The sequence below is a fragment of the Dreissena polymorpha genome, chromosome 4 (genome assembly GCF_020536995.1).
Source record: "Dreissena polymorpha isolate Duluth1 chromosome 4, UMN_Dpol_1.0, whole genome shotgun sequence".
Lineage (NCBI taxonomy): Eukaryota > Metazoa > Mollusca > Bivalvia > Myida > Dreissenidae > Dreissena > Dreissena polymorpha.
In genome coordinates this window covers 57,656,426-57,675,220 of record NC_068358.1, presented here as the reverse complement: position 1 = coordinate 57,675,220, position 18,795 = coordinate 57,656,426, and the positions used below count along the sequence as shown (strand labels likewise).

General features: G+C 34.0%; 1 protein-coding gene across 1 annotated transcript in view; it reads right to left on the bottom strand.

Annotated features, from left to right (window-relative positions):
- The window catches only part of LOC127878444 (coiled-coil domain-containing protein 158-like), an 83,090-nt gene that overhangs the window by 8,331 nt on the left and 55,964 nt on the right, over positions 1–18,795 (bottom strand). Inside the window, exons 20-23 of the mRNA XM_052424969.1 lie at positions 17,741–17,976; positions 12,917–13,036; positions 9,446–9,586; positions 9,154–9,320 (exon numbers count right to left, since the gene is read on the bottom strand). Coding sequence (XP_052280929.1) covers positions 9,154–9,320; positions 9,446–9,586; positions 12,917–13,036; positions 17,741–17,976 — 664 coding nt within the window. The remainder of the gene's footprint in view (positions 1–9,153; positions 9,321–9,445; positions 9,587–12,916; positions 13,037–17,740; positions 17,977–18,795) is intronic.

The following is an 18,795-nucleotide window of genomic DNA, read 5'->3' as shown; positions in this document are numbered from 1 at the left end:
TTTTATGAAGGTGTAAACAGTGGAGGACTAAAATCATCCTTTTATTTTTCACTTTACACTTTATAAGTAACAACTCTTCAATAATATATTAACTCTTACTTCATTTTCGCTTTCATATGAAGTTTTTTTTAAGTGTTGAGTGAAATTTGGATGTAAAATACAACTAGACTGTCTTATTCAATATCACTGTCTTTGTATTCTCTTTCTCATATAGATCAGTTACAATATTATTAAAAAATGTGCTTGTCAAATATATACCTCCCCTACATGCCGATTAAAATAAACTGATACTACAAATAAAAAAGGATTGAAGGTGATTATTTAAATATACTTTTTTATTCCAAAATTAACATGCTTGTTAAAAATCTAGTTTTCACTAGTATGAATAAATGATAATATAACAATATTTATTCTACAAATTACTAATTTATGTTTGAGCAATTGATTATATAACTGTATTTATTCTACAAAACACTATCTTATGTGCTATCATTATGGCATTTAGACAAACATGAATATTTACATTTACTAGTCCAAATTAAATTGTGTCAAGTATTAGGTTTGATGTGAACATGCAAAATAAATACAAATTGTTACTTCTGCATTTTTAGTTATTGATTAAAAAACTATTTATAACACTGTTTTATTACAGCAACTGGCATATCTTACTTATACCTCAACTATGTGTATGTTATGAGTTTATGAAACATAAGCAAAACTGTTTTAGTATTCTCCTGATAAAGCATCTGTAATTCAATTATAGATATTAATCCTTAAAAGAAGGTGTCATTAATATGTTAAGCCTTTGATCCATGAAACGTATGTGTATTTTTCCATGTTTAATCGGAAAATATCTGGATTTTTTTTTATATTTGTTACCGCTTCAGATCGACATCTCTTGTTGCCTGCTTACTTGTACATAACTTGAACCATTGACATCGCTTGTTGCCTACTTATTTGTACATTACTTAAACCATTGACATCTCTTGTTGCCGACTTAATTGTACATAACTTAAACCATTGACATCTCCTGTTGCCTACCTTATTGTACATAACTTAAAAAAACAGTCGCATAACCACTGTTATCGATTTTTGTTTAATGCTACCATTACATGTATAATTTGTAAATAGTCAATTGTTAATGGCAATTATACGTTAATTTTATTGATCTTATGATTACATGAAATTAACAATAATCTTCCATAAGAATTAAAAAAGTGTTTCATTACGTGTGTTTTTTGTTTGTTATATATAAAAACACAGTTATTCATATCTTATTAACTTTATATTGTTTCATTTCTGCATTTAAAAAAATGCGTCCAATGAAATAGCATACTTTTAATACATTTTTGTTATTTTAAAAATAAATCAACTTAATAAATTTAAATAACATTATATTGATTGATATCTGCACTTAAAAATATAACAAAATTCTTAATTTCAACATAACTGTTTGAAAGATAATGAAAAAATATACTATCCACTGATTGCATATGCTCTTTTATTCTCTTTATCTTTGTAATGTTTAGCAAAGCTACCATTACACTCATTGTCATTTTCAATTTTATGTTTTTCTCTGTCTATTATGTTTGTTTCCTAGTTGGGACCAGTGGTTCATTGTGTTTTTTTCTCACTTTTGTGATTATTTCTTTTCACTTCTTCATATCTAAGGAATATTCATCTTTCTGTATCCATAATTTTTGTTTTCTATTTTTGTTTGTATGTATGGACATCCTATGTCTTATAATAGAAACAAACTGGACATGTTTTAAGATAGAAACTAACTGGACAAGCACATACAAATTACCATTCACATCACCCTCCACCCACTTAAATGATTAAATTATGTACTTTAAATGTTAAAGGATTAAACAATAAAGACAAACGAATAAAAATCTTCAAATGGTTAGACGAAAAAAAATATAGTATATGCCTTTTACAAGAATGTCATTGGACACCTACTTTAGCACAAACCTTAAAAGATGAATGGGACGGAGAAATCTATCTCAGTGGAGAACATACTAATAAACAAGGCATTGCCTTTCTGATAAAAAATAATATAGGGGTCACAGTCGATAACTTTAAGGAAATAATAATTGGTAGACAAGCAAGTATAGATATCAAAATACACGAAACACAAATAACACTAATCAACGTCTACGGCCCTAACATAGACGATTCCACATTTTACGAAACATTACAATCCTTTATAATTAATAACCAAGATAAAAATATTATAATCGGTGGTGATTTCAATACTGTCCTGAACCCATTAATGGATAAAAAGAATGGAAACCTTTATACTCATACTAAAAATAGAAACATTTTAAATAACATAATTGTAACCTACAATATGATAGATATCTGGCGTACAGTATACCCAAACGAAAGCAAATTCACCTGGCACTCAAACACAAAACCAACAATATTTTGTAGATTAGACTTTTTTTTAATATCTGAATCTCTTTGCAACATTATTGACACATGTAACATAAAACCAGGATTTATGACTGACCACTCTCTAGTTGAACTTAAACTCCACAATATGCAACCTGAAAGAGGCCCAGGATACTTTAAAATTAACAACAGCATTTTATTAGATACACAATATCAAACACAAATAAAACAGGAAATATTAAATACAGTTCAAAATAATAAAGATGCAAACCCAAACACCTTATGGGAAGTAATTAAAGGAAATATACGTAACACAACAATTAGATACACATCATTTAAACAAAAAGAAACACACAAACTTGAAACTGACACCATCAAAACCATTGAAACACTTGAAAAACAATTGCATCAAACAAACACAACTGATACCACCGACATTGAAAATGAAATAACATTAAAAAAACAAATATTAGATGGAATCTATCATACACATCTCAATGGAATAATACTAAGAGCGCGTGCACAGCATGTTGAACACAATGAAAAAAATACAAAATATTTCGCAAACATTGAAAAACGTAGAAGTGAACAAAAAACTGTACACAAATTAGTAGTCAACGGCAAAGATATAACAAACAGAACTCAAATACTAGAAGAACAACGTTTATTTTTCGAAACCCTCTATAAAAGAAAAAATGTTGAAAATAACACCCTTTTTAAAAATACACATCACGCTTTAAACCAGGAGGAAAAACAACTGTGCGACGGATTGCTTAATGAATATGAATGTGGATTAGCCCTAAAAGAAATGCAAAATAACAAAAGCCCAGGATCTGATGGCATCACAATCGAATTTTTATAAAATATTCTGGAATGATATAAAAACACATCTAATTAATTCACTTAACTATTCATTTAACAACGAAAACTTAACTACGCTACAAAAACAAGGTATTATATCACTTATTCCAAAACCTGGAAAAAACTTAGAATCATTATCAAACTGGCGCCCGATAAGTTTACTTAACAATGATTATAAAATTGCAACTAAAAGTATAGCAAACAGAATAAAAAAAATATTACCATCAATCATTTCAAAATCTCAATCTGGTTTCATAAAAGGACGTTACATTGGTGAAAACGTTCGTCTTATCCAAGAATGCATAAACTATTTCAACAATTCAAATAATCCTGGTCTAATATTCTTTGCAGACTTTGAAAAGGCATTCGATTCGCTTGATCATTCATTTATGTTCTCTTGCTTAGAAAATATGAACTTTGGTGAAAGTCTCATTCAATGGGTCAAACTATTCTATACCGATATTAACAGTATAATCATTAACAATGGCTTCTTTTCAAACAGTTTTAACATCGAACGAGGGGTTCGACAAGGATGTCCACTCTCATCATCCCTATTTATCATTTGCATCGAGTATCTATCACATCACATCCAATCAAATAAACACATAAAAGGCATATCACTAGAACCTGACGAAGAAATCAAACAATCCCTATTTGCTGACGATGCAACTTATTTTTTAAATGACAATTACGATTCTTTCCATAACCTTATAGAGTCGCTAACCCTTTACGGAATGACATCGGGTCTTAAACTAAACAAAAGTAAATGTACTGTGCTACGAGTAGGTAAATTAAAACAAAGTAATGTCCAATATAATAAAGAAATGAAATTTAATTGGACATCCGATGAAGCCACAACGTTAGGAATTACTTTCACAAATAATGAAAAGGATACAGTTCTAAAAAACATACTACCTAAATTACAGAATTTTAAAAACTGCTTAAAATCATGGCATCATCGTAAACTTACACTTATTGGAAAAAACACAGTATTGAAAACGTTTGCACTTCCTAAGTTAATATATGTATTTACAGTTCTCCCAAATCCACCAATTGATGTTATTAACGATATAAAATCAGCAATATTTAATTTCATATGGGACGGTAAGCCTGATAAAATAAAAAGAACTCAGCTAATTCAATCTGTAGAAAATGGAGGTATCCAATTAACGAACATTGACTCATTCTTGAATGCAATCAAATGCAGCTGGGTTAAAAGATACCTAGATAGTACCAATACGAGTAAATGGAAATTATTCTACCAGAAAATCCTAAAAAAATATGGTGACTCCTTACTCTTTCAATGTAACATCAGCAATACTATCTTACATGAAATTGCAAACGAAAACATATTTCTGTCTGATGTTCTATCAGCGTGGAGTGATGTCACTCATAATTTACAAACCCAAACCAGCAGTAAAACAATAATATGGAATAATAAAGACATAACGTCAAACAATAAGACGTTTTTCTATAAAGACTGGTTTGAACGAAGCATTAAATATGTCGACCAATTATATGACTACAGAATTAAGGATTTCTACTCTTTTGATAATATATGCTACATATACGGAATACCTTCAAATAATTTTCTGAAGTACTACACACTAATCAAAAGCATACCCATACATATTAAATCCGAAATCAATACAAATAATACACCATGTACTCAAACAACATTTGTAGAAAACATACTTGGAAGAAAAAACAAAACAAATAAAATATTTTACACACTACAAATTAAAAACCCTACAGAAAACTCCAAAATCAAAAATAAATGGCAAGTCCTTTTTGGAGAAAATGAACTAAATTGGAAACACATATTTACCATGCCATATAAAGCAACAATTGAAAGCACACTGAGAAATTTTCAATATAAATACATCCATAGAATTATAGCTACAAATAAATATCTCTATAAATGCAAATTATCTAACTCAAATCTGTGTGACTTCTGCAGTGAAAACATTGAAACTATAGAACATCTTTTTTGGGAGTGCAAACACATCCAGCCTATTTGGAATCAATTAATATCTTTTCTTGAACAACATCAACTAAACATTAAACTATCTTTCTTAGATGTAAGTTTCGGAATTAACTCATTGAAATCAATAGACTGTAATAATATTGTGAATTTTATGGTTATATTGATGAAATATTTTATCTTAAACATGAAGTACAAAAAACAAGTACCAAATTTTAATTGTTTTGTCCATAGTCTTAAACTAAAAATCCAGATTGAGAAAGAAATAGCCCTCAGTAATGACACATTACAAATCTTTGAACAAAAATGGAATCGGATTAAATTCTCATAATGTTTTGTCCACTAATATACATTTCACTCTTATGTTAGTTTATCCCTATAAAATAGTTTTGTTTATTTTTTTTTCTCAATCGGACAAGATCATTGTGAATATACAACAAAACACACAAGTCCAGTATGCTTTCTTCAGACTTTATACAACTCATCATTGTTCATAACTATTTCTCTGTTGTTCTTTTCTTTTCTCTCTAAAAAATATATATATATATTAGCATATCTTGTATAACATGTCTGAACTTTATTGCTTTGTACAATCACTGTGTTGTATGCTCATATACATGTTTACATTGTATGTATGATATTGAATAAAAAAAAAATTCTGAGTTTTACAAGATAATGTGCAAAACCTTTCAAAGGCATAGCCACAACTTGTAGCGGTAATTGTCTAGTCTTATGTTACAGTCACCAAATTATTGTATTGGCTATACACAACTCTGTAAAACCAAATGTTACTTGAAGTAATATTAGTCCATCTACTAATATGCTTTGGATAATTAATTTACAATCAGTTTTAATAAGAACTTTTTACAATACAGCCATGATGGCCCTGAAATGCTCACCTGAGTTCAAGGTACACCTTTCACCCCACTTGACCATACTCAAACATGGCCTTGTTATTTTAAAGCTTAACACCAGACCAAGTTTCATCAAGATTGAGCCATAAATGTGGCTTCTACAATTGTAATATCAGTTTTTTAACGAAGATTTGACCTTGTGACCTTGTGTTTGGAAACTTGTCAACCAGATTCGAACTTGGTCTAGGTATTTCAAAGATAAACATTCTGACCTAGTTCATCCAGATTGAGAAATAAATGTGACGTCTAAAGATGAAATATCAGTTTTCTAAGATTTGACCTTGTGACCTAGTGTTTGGAAGCTTGTCAACTAGATTCAAACTTGGCCTAGGTACTTTAAAGATAAATTTTCTGACCTAGTTCATCAAGATTGAGCAATCAATATGGCTTCTAGACTCGTAATAAGTTTTTGCTAAGATCTGATCTAGTGACCTTGTTTTTGAACAAATATGACCCAGATTTAATTTATACATGTCCTAGATATTGTCAAGATAAACATTTTGAAAAGGTTTAATAAATATCAAGTCATAAATGTAGCCTCTTGAGTGGTAACAAGGTTTTCTAAGATTTAACTTTATGGCATTAAGTTATTAGACACAATTAAACCAGATTTGAACTGGGCCCAGATAAACATTTTGATCAAGTTTTATTGAGATGTGGCCTCTAGAGTTGTTCTAAGAATTTACCTGGTGACGAATTCTATTAATGCACATGACTCATATTGGAACTGGACCTAGATTGTATCAAGATGTACATTTTGACCAAATTCCATCAAGATTGAGAAATAATTATGGTCTTTAAAGTAGTTAAACGTTTATAAGATTCGACCTTGTGACCTTGTTTTGGACAAACCTAATCCAGATCCAGCTCAGCATAAAAATTGCCTAGATAAACATTCTGAAAATGTTTTGTAAAGATTGAGTCATAAATGTGCCCTCTGCAATACAACAAGTTTTTTTTAGACCTTGAGACCATAACTTATATGATGCACATGACCTAGATTTGAAATCAACATTGTCAAGATAAACAATCTCACCAAATTCAATTAACATTGAGTCAAAAAGTGATTACAGTTTGCCTGATTTGACCTGGGGACCTAGTATTTGATCGCTTGTGACTCGGTTTCAAATTCAGCCTAAATGTTGTCACGAAAGACAAGAGTTTATCAAGATTGAATAAAACAAGAGATGTGTTTGTCAGAAACACAATGCCCCTATTTTGCGCCACTTTGTGTTGTCTTTTTACCTTTGACCTTGAAGGATGACCTTGACCCTGAACTTCCACCACCAAAATGTGCAGCTTCATGAGAAGGCTGCTTTGAAATTATTATTTTTATATTTTTTTTACCTTTGATCTTGAAGGATGACCTTGACCTTGAACTTCCACCACTCCAAATATGCAGCTTCATGAGATGCACATGCATGCCAAATATCAAGTTGCTATCTTGATTATTGAAAAAGTTATGGCCAATGTTAAAGTTTTTTTCGGACAGACTGACATACTGACTGACGGGCAGTTCAACTGCTATATGCAACCCTACCGGGGGCATAAAAATGTACCCTTTAGCAAGACCATTAGTTATACAGTCATGAAATACGAGGGATGAAGCTGTAGCTTAACATCGTGCTCAGGTGAACTTAAAATATCATGGTGGTTGTTATATTTTTATGCCCCCGGGAGGGTGGCATATAGCAGTTGAACTGTCCGTCAGTCAGTATGTCAGTCTGTCCGTTTGTCCAAAAACTTTAATGGTCATAACTTTTTCAATATTTAACATAGCAACTTGATATTTGGCATGCATGTGCATCTCATGGAGCTGCACATTTTAAGTGGTGAAAGGTGAAGGTCAAGGTCATCCTTCTAATATATGGCGTCTTTCCGTCCGTTAGAAAACTTTAACATTGGCCATAACTTTTTATGCCCCCGGTAGGGTGGCATATAGCAGTTGAACTGTCTGTCAGTCAGTATGTCAGTCTGTCCGTCCGTCCAAAAACTTTAATGGTCATAACTTTTTCAATATTTAACATAGCAACTTGATATTTGGCATGCATGTGCATCTCATGGAGCTGCACATTTTAAGTGGTGAAAGGTGAAGGTCAAGGTGATTTTTCAAGGTCAAATGTCTAATATATGGCGTCTGTCGGTCCGTTAGAAAACTTTAACATTGGCCATAACTTTTTCTCTATTGAAGATAGCAACTTGATATTTGGCATGCATGTGTATCTCCTAGAGCTGAACATTGTGAGTGGTGAAAGGTGAAGGTGAAGGTCATCCTTCAAGGTCAAATGTCAAATATTCCGTCCGAAAACTTTAACATTGGCCATAACTTTTTCACAATTGAAGATAGCAACTTGATATTTGGCATGCGTGTGTATCCCCTGGAGCTGAACATTTTGAGTGGTCAAAGGTGAAGGTCAAGGTCATCCTTCAAGGTCAAATGTCAAATATCCTGTCTGTCCGAAAACTTTAACATTGGCCATAATTTTTTAAATATTGAAGATAGCAACTTGATATTTGGCATGCATGTGTATCTCCTGGAGCTGAACATTTTGAGTGGTGAAAGGTCGAGGTCAAGGTCATCCTTCAAGGTCAAAGGTAATTTAAAAAAAAATAAATCATTTCTCCATTCAATTTCTTACTTACTTCTCATGGAGCTGCACATTTTGAGTGTTGAAAGGTCAAGGTCATCCATCAAGGTCAAAGGTCAAATATATGGCTTCAAAGCGGCACAATTCCATAACAAATGGAGATTACTGTACATATTTTTTCGGCAGTTTTCCTTCTCTAAATAAAAGTGAATATAATAGATTAACTGATTTTTGTTCGATTTATTTTTACAAATAATATGTATTCAACTGAAATGACAATATGTTTTCACCGTCAAAGCTCACAAGTGCAAAAATTCCTTAAAAAAACAATATTACGCACACGTTATCATGGGCACACAAAACTCAACAAATTACTGTGCTGGTTATCATTTGACTTCATGACTCTTACCTGTTCTATCAGTAGGTGGGGAAATGTCTGAGGTTTTGTAGTCGCTCCATTGGCTGGAATCACCACCCAGACTTGACAGGGCCTCAGCCGACTTGCTCCTTCGATGCTTGCCGTTCCTGTCAGATTGTCTGATTTTCTCTAAAAAATAAGTGTACATTTTAGTATGCCTGACGGATTATTCTTATGTATTTCTACACGAAATTCTTAAAATGGGCATTTCTTGAATGTAAAAACTGTTCAGTGTTTGTTGACATAGAATAAAATATACATCTATTCCGGGTTAAGTACTTACAATTGGACATGTGACAGCATGTAACTACTTTCTTCAATGAATTTTGAGACACCCTTGGTAAAATATTGAGGACTGGAGTCAATGCACCCATACTGGTGACGCAATACACAACAAATCTCCAAGGCTGTCATGGCAGCATCTCTGTGTTACAGAAAAGGGGAAAGGATTGATTTATTGGCGTCACACTGAAGTGCAGCGACTAGTATGTTATACGTTTTTTTTCGCTTATGGGAGGAGAAGTTATTTTACGGATCAATGTATATATTTTTGTTGTCAGAATATCTTGCATAGTGGTAATTTTTTGTGTAAATTAGTGTAAATAAGTACTGCATTTGTGCCTTTTACATTTACTACAACATTTATTGCCAATAATGCAAAGCTAATTCTTTTAATTAATAACTGATCACAGGGACTGGGCAATAATAAAAGATCACAGGGACTGGGCAAATACGCAAACCGGTGAAACTTCTTTGTTCCACTATCCTAGCAACCACCTAGTTACTAATAAAGGCGCTATAGAGCACGACACGTATTATTAATTGTAATAATGAGTCTTGATAAAAGAAGCAGCCGCTTATCAATGAGGAGCACCATCACAGCACCCCAGTCTCATTACTATCTAGTCCTCCAATAGGTTTTTTTTTTAGAACCACATATAGAAGGCCACAGGCCTGACCCATATCTTGCCAGTGGTATGGACCCTTTGGTATGGACCTTTAACCCTGCTCACTATCCAGCGTTTTAACTTCCAGGTTTACATTTAAACCGACTATTAATAGCTTATTAATATCTTAGTTAGGTGATTTTTCAAAGGGTTCCATAGTGTAGTGGTTACACGCTCTCTTCACATGTGAGAGGCCCAAGGTTCAAGCCCGAGTAGAATCAAATTATTTTATTTGTGTTCTATGTTAACTTTTTGTTTTGATGCAGACATTTTAGTTTAAATAAATATGCTGTTTTATCGTAACCATTTTTTGTTTTTATTATGCCCATGAAATATGTGTGAGAGGGTGGGGGGGAGGGTTCGTGAACACATTAAAACTTTTACAGTGTTTTCATATCAATGAGTACTCAACCCCTATCGTAAATGAGCAACGTAAGAATAAGTTCAGAATCATCTCCCCTTGAAGTTGAGAAGAATATGAAATTACGCTTAAAAGACGAGGCACATTTTTTAAAACCTACACAGTTCTGTTCCATTAATGAAAACTGCACACGGATGCCAGTAAAAAAAAGGAAACCAATGTAAAAAATTGTGCAGCTCCGTGAGATACACATGCATGCCAATTATCAAGTTGCTAAGTTAAATATTAAACAAGGGCTGTTTGTAAAACATGCATGCCCCCCATATGGGCTGTCCGTTGTAGTGGCAGCCATTGTGTAAATACGATTTTTGTCACTGTGACCTTGACCTTTGACCTAGTGACCTGAAAATCAATAGGGGTCATCTGCGGGTCACGATCAATGTACCTATGAAGTGTCATGATCCTAGGCAAAAGCGTTCTTGAGTTATCATCCGAAAATAATTTTACAATTTCGGGTCACCGTGACCTTGACCTTTGACCTTGTGACCTCAAAATCAATAGGGGTAATCTGCAAGTCATGATCAATCTACCTATGAAGTTTCATGATCCTAGGCGGATGCGTTCTTGAGTTATCATCCGAAAACCATTTTACTATTTCGGGTCACCCTGACCTTGACCTTTGACATAGTGACCTCAAAATCAATAGGGGTCATCTGCGAGTCATGATCAATCTACCCATGAAGTTTCATGATCCTAGGCGTATGCGTTTTTGAGTTATCATCCGGAAACCATTTTACTATTTCGGGTCACCGTGACCTTGACCTTTGACCTAGTGACCTCAAAATCAATAGGGGTCATCTGCAAGTCATGATCAATCTACCCATGAAGTTTCATGATCCTAGGCGTATGCGTTCTTGAGTTATCATTCAAAAACCATTTTACTATTTCTGGTCACCGTGACCTTGACCTTTGACCTAGTGACCTCAAAATCAATAGGGGTCATCTGCAAGTCATGATCAATGTACCTCTGAAGTTTCATGATCCTAGGCCCAAGCATTCTTGAGTTATCGTCTGACAACCACCTGGTGGACGGACCGACCTACAGACCGACCGACAGACCGACCGACATGAGCAAAGCAATATACCCCCTCTTCTTCTAAGGGGGGCATAATAAAATGAACTATGAAATATTTGGGGGTTACAACACAAAATCATAGATAATGGTTATTTGGGGGTTATAACACATCATCATAGATAATGGTTATTTGGGGGTTATAACACAAAATCATAGATAATGTTTTTACCAGTATCTTTTTCTATTTTGTTTAAAATAATCGGCCAATATATTAATAATTACATTGGATTTCTTTTTTGTTCCATGTAACTTTATTGAGTGCCTTTTACACTGAAATTCCCGAAGCCCTTTGATGCTTTGCATCAATACTTATCTTGTATCAATATATGAATTAGTCAACTATGAATTACTCTTGATATATTCATAATTTCACCAACTTGATTTTATTTAATCTTATCTTGTCGATTATGTGTTACATCGACCGAAACAGGTTACTCACATATATCAAGGCCGTTTGTCACAAAACATTAAGGGAAATCTTAACTTTAGAAGTTGTACTTTAGTGCCCAATTCAGATTAAACTTTCTATGAGGAATCCAATATTTTCTGTATATAAAAGTAAAGAATAGTAATCCTTTTTGCAATATGTTACTCTTTCCAAAATAATAATCTAGAAAGACCACAGCATTAACTAACCACAGACTTAAGGAATTTCGGAATTTTAGTAATTTTCTTAGCTTTTCTGTAAAGAGCTTTATGAATACAGATCCAGAACTCACTCGATTTTGAAGTCACTATTACCCAAACATATAAATTGAATAACATCAAATGTCAATCTGAACTTCGTAAGTAAAAAGGGGGGCATAATTCTGGGAGAAATTGCAGGTCAGAGTTATCTTGCAAAGGGACCCCAAACCCATATGTGAGATTTCTATCTGAATATCTGAAAAAGTAATATGGAGATGTAGTGCATTTATCTTAACCATACCATTCCCTAGACACAGACAGCGACAAATACTTGAGTAGTTAAGCCTTGACTATTCCATTATTTTTCAAACTAACAAGAGATGTGTTTGTCAGAAACACAATGCCCCCTACTGCGCCACTTTGATACATGTTTTTTAACCTTTGAGCTTGAAAGATGACCTTGACCTTTCACCACTCAAACTGTGCAGCTCCATGTGCATGCCAAATATCAAGTTGCTATGTGAAGGGACATAAAAGTTATGAGCATTTTTCGAAACCTAAACGCGAAACCTAAACGCAATGTGTGACGGAAGGACAGACGGACAGATAGACGGACAGACAGATGGACAGTCAGATCACTATATGCCCTCTTTTGGGGGCATAAAAATAATTCTACAAACTAACCTTTGTTGTCTGGCGAAAAAAAGGGCATATGTTCCAGCAACCGTCCTTGACCTGTTGTGTATACGTTCATCAACCTCCTCATCACTATAGCAACTGATATCCGATGGGGCGGGGGGAACTCTGCAAAGAGTGGACAGTCTGGTTCCTCAACACTGGCACCAGTTGGTAAATAGGAACTGTGCAATCTGAATAGGTATTACAGGGCTGGCTCTGCCAATAATCAAATAAGCCATTGGCTACAAATTGGCAACTTTAGCTAAAAAAAATAATTCCCATTTGGCTACAACTTTTTGTAAACAAGAGGGCCATGATGGCCCTGTATTGCTCCACTGTTTTTTATGCGAAAAAAAGCGTGCAATGTGCATGGGTTGAAATGTACTCAAGCATGTGACTTTCTCTTTCTATCCCTCGTCCCACTGGGCGCTTAAAGTTGGAAGGGTGAGCATTTTTATATATAAAATTGGCCCCAGGGGCATAATTTGAACAAACTTGGTAGAGAACTATAAGATGTCACTACATACCAAATTTGGTAGCCCTAGGCCCATTGGTTATCGACAGGAAGATTTTTAAAGTTTGCACAAAAGAGGCTTTATATAAGCATATGTTCAGTTTTGTGACCCCTGAGGCAGAGTCAAATTTGAGCCCAGGGGAATAATTTGAACAAATTTGGTAGAGGACTATTAGATGTCACTACATACCAAATTTAGTAGCCCTAGGCTCTATAATTATGAACAAGAAGATTTTTAAAATTTGCACAAAATAGGCCTTATTTAAGCATTTGTTCATCTTTGTGACCCCCGGGAAAGGGTCAAATTTGACCCCAGGGGCATAATTTGAAAAAACTTGGTAGAGAACTTTAAGATTTTAATACATACCAAATTTGGTAGAAATATGCCCAATGGTTATGGACAGATTATTAAAGATTGCACAAAATAGGCCCAATAAAAGCATAGGTTCATTTTTGTGACCCCTTGGGAACGGTCAAATTTGATCCTAGGGGCTTAATTTGAACAAACTTGGTAGAGGACTATTAGATGTCACTACATACCGAATTTGGTAGCCCTATGCCATACGGTTATTGACAAGTAAATTTTTAAAGTTTGCACAAAATAGGCCTTATTTAAGCGTATGTTCATTTTTGTGACCCCCAGGGCAGGGTCAAATTTGACCCCAGGGGCATAGTTTGAACGAACTAAGTACAGAACTATATGATGTCACTACATACCAAATTTGGTAGCCCTAGGCCCTACGGTTATGGACAAGAAGGTTTTTAAAGTTTGCACAAAATAGGCTTTATATAAGCATATGTTAATTTTTGTGACCCCCGGGGCAGGGTCAAATTTGACCCCAGGGGCATATTTGAACAAATTTGGTAGAGGACTATTAGATGTCACTACATACCAAAATTGGTAGCCCTATGCCATACAGTTATTGACAAGTAGATTTTTAAAGTTTGCACAAAATAGGCCTTATATAAGCATATGTTCATTTTTGTGACCCCCGGGGCAGGGTCAAATTTGACCCCAGGGGCATAATTTGAACAAATTAAGTAGAGAACTATTAGATGTCATTACATACCAAATTTGGTAGCCCTAAGCCCTACGGTTTTGGACAAAAAGATTTTCAAAGTTTGCATAAAATAGACTTTATATAAGCATATGTTTATTTTTGTGACCCAGGGGCAGGGTCAAATTTGACCCCAGGGGCTTAATTTGAACAAATTTGTGAGAAAACTATTAGATGTCACTACATACCAAATTTGGAAGCCCTATGCCAAACGGTTATGGACAAGTAGATTTTTGAAGTTTGCACAAAATAGGCCTTATTTAACATATGTTCATTTTTGTGACCCTCGGGGCAGGATCAAATTGACCCCAGGGGCATAATTTGAACAAACAAAGAAGAGAACTATTACATGTCACTACATACCAAATTTGGTAGCCCTATGCCATACAGTTATGGACAGAAAGATTATTAAAGTTTTCACAAAATAGGCCTTATATAAGCATATGTTCAATTTTGTGACCCCCGCGGCAGGGTCAAATGTGACCCCAGGGGCATAATTTAAAGAAATTTGGTAGAGGACTATTAGAGGTCTCTACATACCAAATTTGATAGCCCTAGGCCCAATGGTTATGGACGAAAGATTTTGAAAGTTTTCACAAAATAGGCCTTCTATAAGCATATGTTCAGTTTTGTGACCCCCGGGGCAGGGTCAAATTTGACCCCAGGGGCATAATTTGAAAAAAATTTGGTAGATGATTATTAGATGTCTCTACATACCAAATTTGATAGCCCTAGGCCAAATGGTTATGGACGAGAAGATTTTGAAAGTTTTCACAAAATAGGCCTTTTATAAGCAAATTTTCATTTTTTGTGACCCCCGGGGCAGGGTCAACTTTGACCCCAGGGGCATAATTTGAACAAATTTGAAAAAGGTTTACCCCAGGAACATTCCTGAGAAATTTCATCAGAATTGGACCAGTAGTTTAGAAGAAGAAGATGTTTTAAGGAAAAGTTAACGCATGCATGCACGGACGCACCCATGACGGACACAGGACCATGACATAAGCCCCGCTGGCCTTTGGCCAGTGGAGCTAATAAAACCAAATGAAACTGTTAAAATGTGAAGAATTTCTGTGTTTTACAGTAAATTTGGCTTAAGACAATTTTGATTCAGGGGGAGCCCTGGTATTCTCCTATTTTAATACTTAATTATCAGTTTTTTAAGTTAGAAGTCTGACCAAGACTTATATACTTAATGATCATTTTTTGAAGTTAGCAGTCAAACCATGACTGAAATACTTAATGATCAGTTTTTGAAGTTAGCAGAAGGACCAAGACTAAAATACTTAATTATCAGTTTTTGAAGTTAGCAGGCGTACCACGACTGCAGTACTTAATGATCAGTTTTTGAAGTTAGCAGTCGGACCAAGACTGCAATACTTAATGATAAGTTTTTGAAGTAAGCAGTCTGACCAAGACTGAAATACTTAATTATCAGTTTTTGAAGTTAGCAGTCTGACCAAGACTAATATACTTAATTATCAGTTTTTGAAGTTAGCAGTCTGACCAAGACTGAAATACTTAATTATCAGTTTTTGAAGTTAGCAGTCTGACCAAGACTGAAATACTTAATTATCAGTTTTTGAAGTTAGCAGAAGGACCAAGACTGAAATACTTAATTATCAGTTTTAGAAGTTAGCAGTCGGACCAAAACTGCAATACTTATTTATCAGTTTTTGGAGTCGGACCCAGACTGAAATACTTAATTATCAGTTTTTAAGTAAGCAGTCGGACCAAGACTGCAATACTTAATGATCAGTTTTTGAAGTTAGCAGAAGGACCAAGACTGAAATACTTAATGATCAGTTTTTGAAGTTAGCAGTCAGACCAAAACTGCAATACTTAATGATCAGTTTTTGAAGATAATAAGCAGTGTGACCAAGACTGACATACTAAATGATAAGTTTTTGAAGTGAGCAGTCGAACCATGACTGAAATACTTAAATATCAGTTTTTGAAGTTAGCAGTCAAATTGGGTCAGACAGTTGTTATTTTCTGTTTGTAATTAATAACTTACAAAAAACAAAATGTTAGAACATAAATTGAGTGAAGAGGTTGGAAATGTGATGTTTAAATACAGAAAAAAATAAGTGTTTTTCAGCTCAGAAAGTACAAAGCGAATAATCCAAAAAATTATTGCATGAAAAAGCAAATATTTTAATACTGATTTCGGATTCTGATGCCTTCCCTACTAAAAATCTGTGAATCTGAGCATACCCAGTTCCCACAACAGAGCAGAGCTTGTTTTTATTTATCATTGTAATGTTAAAGAAGACATGTTTTTAGTGAAACACTTGTGATATTATAATGTCCACAATATTAAAAGACATTGCAAATTAGTTACTTAATATTTTAACAAGAGGGCCATGGGCCCTTAAGTGCTTACCAGAGACATGAAGGAACAAGACTATTCTGAGAATTTGGAGTTCAAAATAATGAAAGAAGTTTATAAAAACATAAATATTTAATTTCTAGGCACATTTATATTTTTGAACTAGTGTCAACAAGTTTTAACTATAGCCACAAAAGGAAAACTGCCCCTCCCCCTGGTGGCCATGTTTTTCAATGGACCAAAACTATTTTCAAACTAGGCACAGATATCATTTAAAGAAATGTTCTGACCAAGTTTCATGAAGATGGGACTAAATGTGACTTATAGAATGTTAACACAGTTTGGCTATAGCCATATAAGGACAAATGCCACAATCTCTGGCGGTCATGTTTTTCAACACATCGGAATTTTGTTTGAATTTATTCAAAGTTTTATGAAGATTTAATGATAAATGTAACTTCCAGAGAGTAATCAAGGTTTTACTATAGCAATATAAGGAAAACTGTTGCATACTCTGGAATCTATTCTTTAACCCAAGTCTGTAAAAAGCCCTGTAAGTTGTTACTGTCATTGTAATTCTTTGAAACCGAAGACCCCAAACAGAAATTTCTCATTAACATTATTTTCCCAATAGAAAGAGTAATTACTGACTCAAAATACATAACACAATCAACACTTTTAATTTTCACACCTATTACTAGTATTTCCATAAATATTTCAACAATGATGGCATGAGATCAATTATCTGATTTATTTTCCCTGGATATTAAATTGGCTTTTACGATAAAATCTTTATTACCCAGAATCAGAACAAACAACCCTTAAAAACAATCTAGATTACCTCTAATTTCTCCCACAGGGTTTGTAATTGATGACTAAAACGAGCCCAAAATCAAAATCTGACACCAAATTATTCCCAAGATTACCTATAATGCGAGAATGCAGCTTTTTTCTTCTGGAACACAGGAAAATGTTTGAGTTCGTTGACTGGTTGAAGTGGTTTGGCTTTATTTCTAGAACGACTCTCATTTGACCTTTGGGGACGTCTGTTGGTCTCCATGGCTTCCCGAGGCGATGTTTGTTGATCAGAGATCAGACATCTCATCTCTTTCAGAAGAAGTTTCAGCTCTGAACCAATTTCTTTGTAATTCTCACTGGATTTCTGCAAGGGGTCACATACTAGCTGTTAATGTTGTCTTCCCTCAAAGAAATCTCATTCTTGACACATGCATCCATATTTATCAACTAACTGAATTTATTTATTAGATTTTTAAATCAAATATTTGTTTATGTTACATGTTTTGAGTTAACTTCTGGTAATTTCACATAAAATGTGTATAGATATTACTAAATTGACTTATTAATATTACACAATGAAATTAGACATCATTAACTATTTTATAAGGTAATCTGTTTATCCAGAAAAGCAAGTAATTCTTTCAGGAACTGAAGCAATAAAATTGAACACATAAAAGCCGTTAGTGATCGAATACATGTTTCATTTATAACTTTGCTGACCTTTCTCCTGAAATCAAAGTCCAGCTGCAACTCAATCTTAAAAGAATAGCAATGGCAAACTTGTATTCTTATCAAGGTCAAGGACTTTGCCCAAATACTGAGCCAAATGATCATTTGATGAATCGTTTAATCGCATAAAACTTCAAGCAAAAACAAGATATGTGTTTGTCAGAAACACTATTTCCCCTTTGCGCCACTTTGACCTTTGACCTTGAAGGATGACCTTGACCTTTCACCACTCAAAATGTGCATCTCCATGAGATACACATTCATGCCAAAAATCAAGTTGCTATCTTCAATATTGCAAATGTTATTGCAAATGTTAAAGTTGGCGCAAACAAACAAACAAACAAACAAACAAACAGACAGGGCAAAAACAATATGTCCCCCACTTATAGTGGTGGGGGACATAATAAATTGTACCTAGTTTCACGCTCTTTATTTTGCAGCTCGCCACACTATG